The following is a 1311-nucleotide window of genomic DNA, read 5'->3' as shown; positions in this document are numbered from 1 at the left end:
ATAATTGGACAAACCAGAAAAGTAATCAACGTAAAAAGATTGGTATACCTTAAGAATTTCAGCGAAATGGTAACTGATCGGAATATCAGCCGAATTATTATTTTTAAACCCGTCGTGGAGAGAAATCTGTGGTCAGGCTCTCAATCGACACATTTACCAAAATGGCTCCAATTTGCCAATTCCTGTTCTTTGACATTTATATTAATGCAAGAATTTTAATCGTGTTATTTTTAAGTAGCAGAGCTTTTCAATTTGAGCAGCGACTCTTCTTAAACGTAATGATTTCGAATATATTCGAGAGATTATGATTCCGCGAGTGACATAATTCTGCACCCAACACAGTCAATAGAAAATCAATACTTCACCTTTGCCATGATGATATATAAAAGTTTTTAGAGTGCAAGATTTAATCAACACTTACTTCAGACTTTTAAAACGTTCTTTCTCCGGGTTACTATCCGGTGGTTCGCACTCGAACGATGCCAACGAGAGAGCTGAAATAATTTTACCATCAGAATTTCATTATTTCTCTCAGCTCTAAATGAACTGGAAAAATCGTCCAGTGCAGTACAAAATAAACGTATATCACTAATAAAAGTTGGATGTAATAAAAGTAAAGTACTTCACTGGAATAAAAAAAAATTGAAGAGCCAGAAGCGGAAAATGGAAGGGTTAAACATAAAAGTTTAAGAAGCAATTTTCTTACCATTTTCTGTTAAAACAGGACTTGCTTGGAGAAACGCTATGACCCGAGAATTCTTTTCAAATGGGCATGTCACTTGTTTCCACGCAATGAATTCCGTCACCTGTTTGGCTAGCTGCCAGAATTTTTCGAAGTTGATGTGGCCATTTGGAAGTCTGCAAATGGAAAGAAAGAAAAAAACAATTCTAGCATTCTGTTGATTTTGGTGAAAGGATAAAGATGTCTGAGGGGAACCATAAAGGGTCTTTCAAGCTGTCTAAACATTCGTCATATCGGTTTCGATGAGAGGGAATGCTCGGTATCTATTACGTACTTATTGCTGCACCCTTCGTTGAGGAAATAGAGGTCCTTCACGAGAAGACTGAAGAAAGGAACGACGATTCGTTGTCTTTCGTCTGTAGCTCCCACACTTCGCCACATGGCCGCTTTTAATGTACTACGATAGCTGCTGAAATTACTACTGGGATCCATTTGGTGCTCGAGAATAGCAAACTTGGCTGATTGAACTTTTGACCACTGCAAATGGAATCCAAGGAATTTTTATGAATACTCTCCGAAAGTGTGAATTCTTTCTTAATAGAGCAATTGTTTACGGAATGAAAATTCCT

At 37.3% G+C, this 1311-nt stretch overlaps 1 protein-coding gene across 1 annotated transcript; it reads right to left on the bottom strand.

The window, feature by feature from the left end:
* Window positions 1-14: 14 nt before the first annotated feature.
* Window positions 15-1254, bottom strand: LOC105272968 (ras-GEF domain-containing family member 1B-like). The gene is made up of 3 exons (XM_011315195.1): window positions 1017-1254; window positions 707-858; window positions 15-494 (listed from the first exon to the last, which is right to left on the bottom strand). Exons 1-3 carry the CDS (start codon window positions 1172-1174, stop codon window positions 418-420), a joined length of 387 nt encoding a protein of 128 aa, XP_011313497.1. The 5' UTR covers window positions 1175-1254; the 3' UTR covers window positions 15-417.
* Window positions 1255-1311: the final 57 nt, after the last annotated feature.

Source organism: Fopius arisanus, unplaced genomic scaffold (genome assembly GCF_000806365.1).
Source record: "Fopius arisanus strain USDA-PBARC FA_bdor unplaced genomic scaffold, ASM80636v1 scaffold00508, whole genome shotgun sequence".
In the NCBI taxonomy this organism is placed as follows: domain Eukaryota; kingdom Metazoa; phylum Arthropoda; class Insecta; order Hymenoptera; family Braconidae; genus Fopius; species Fopius arisanus.
This window is presented reverse-complemented; position numbering and strand designations above follow the sequence as displayed.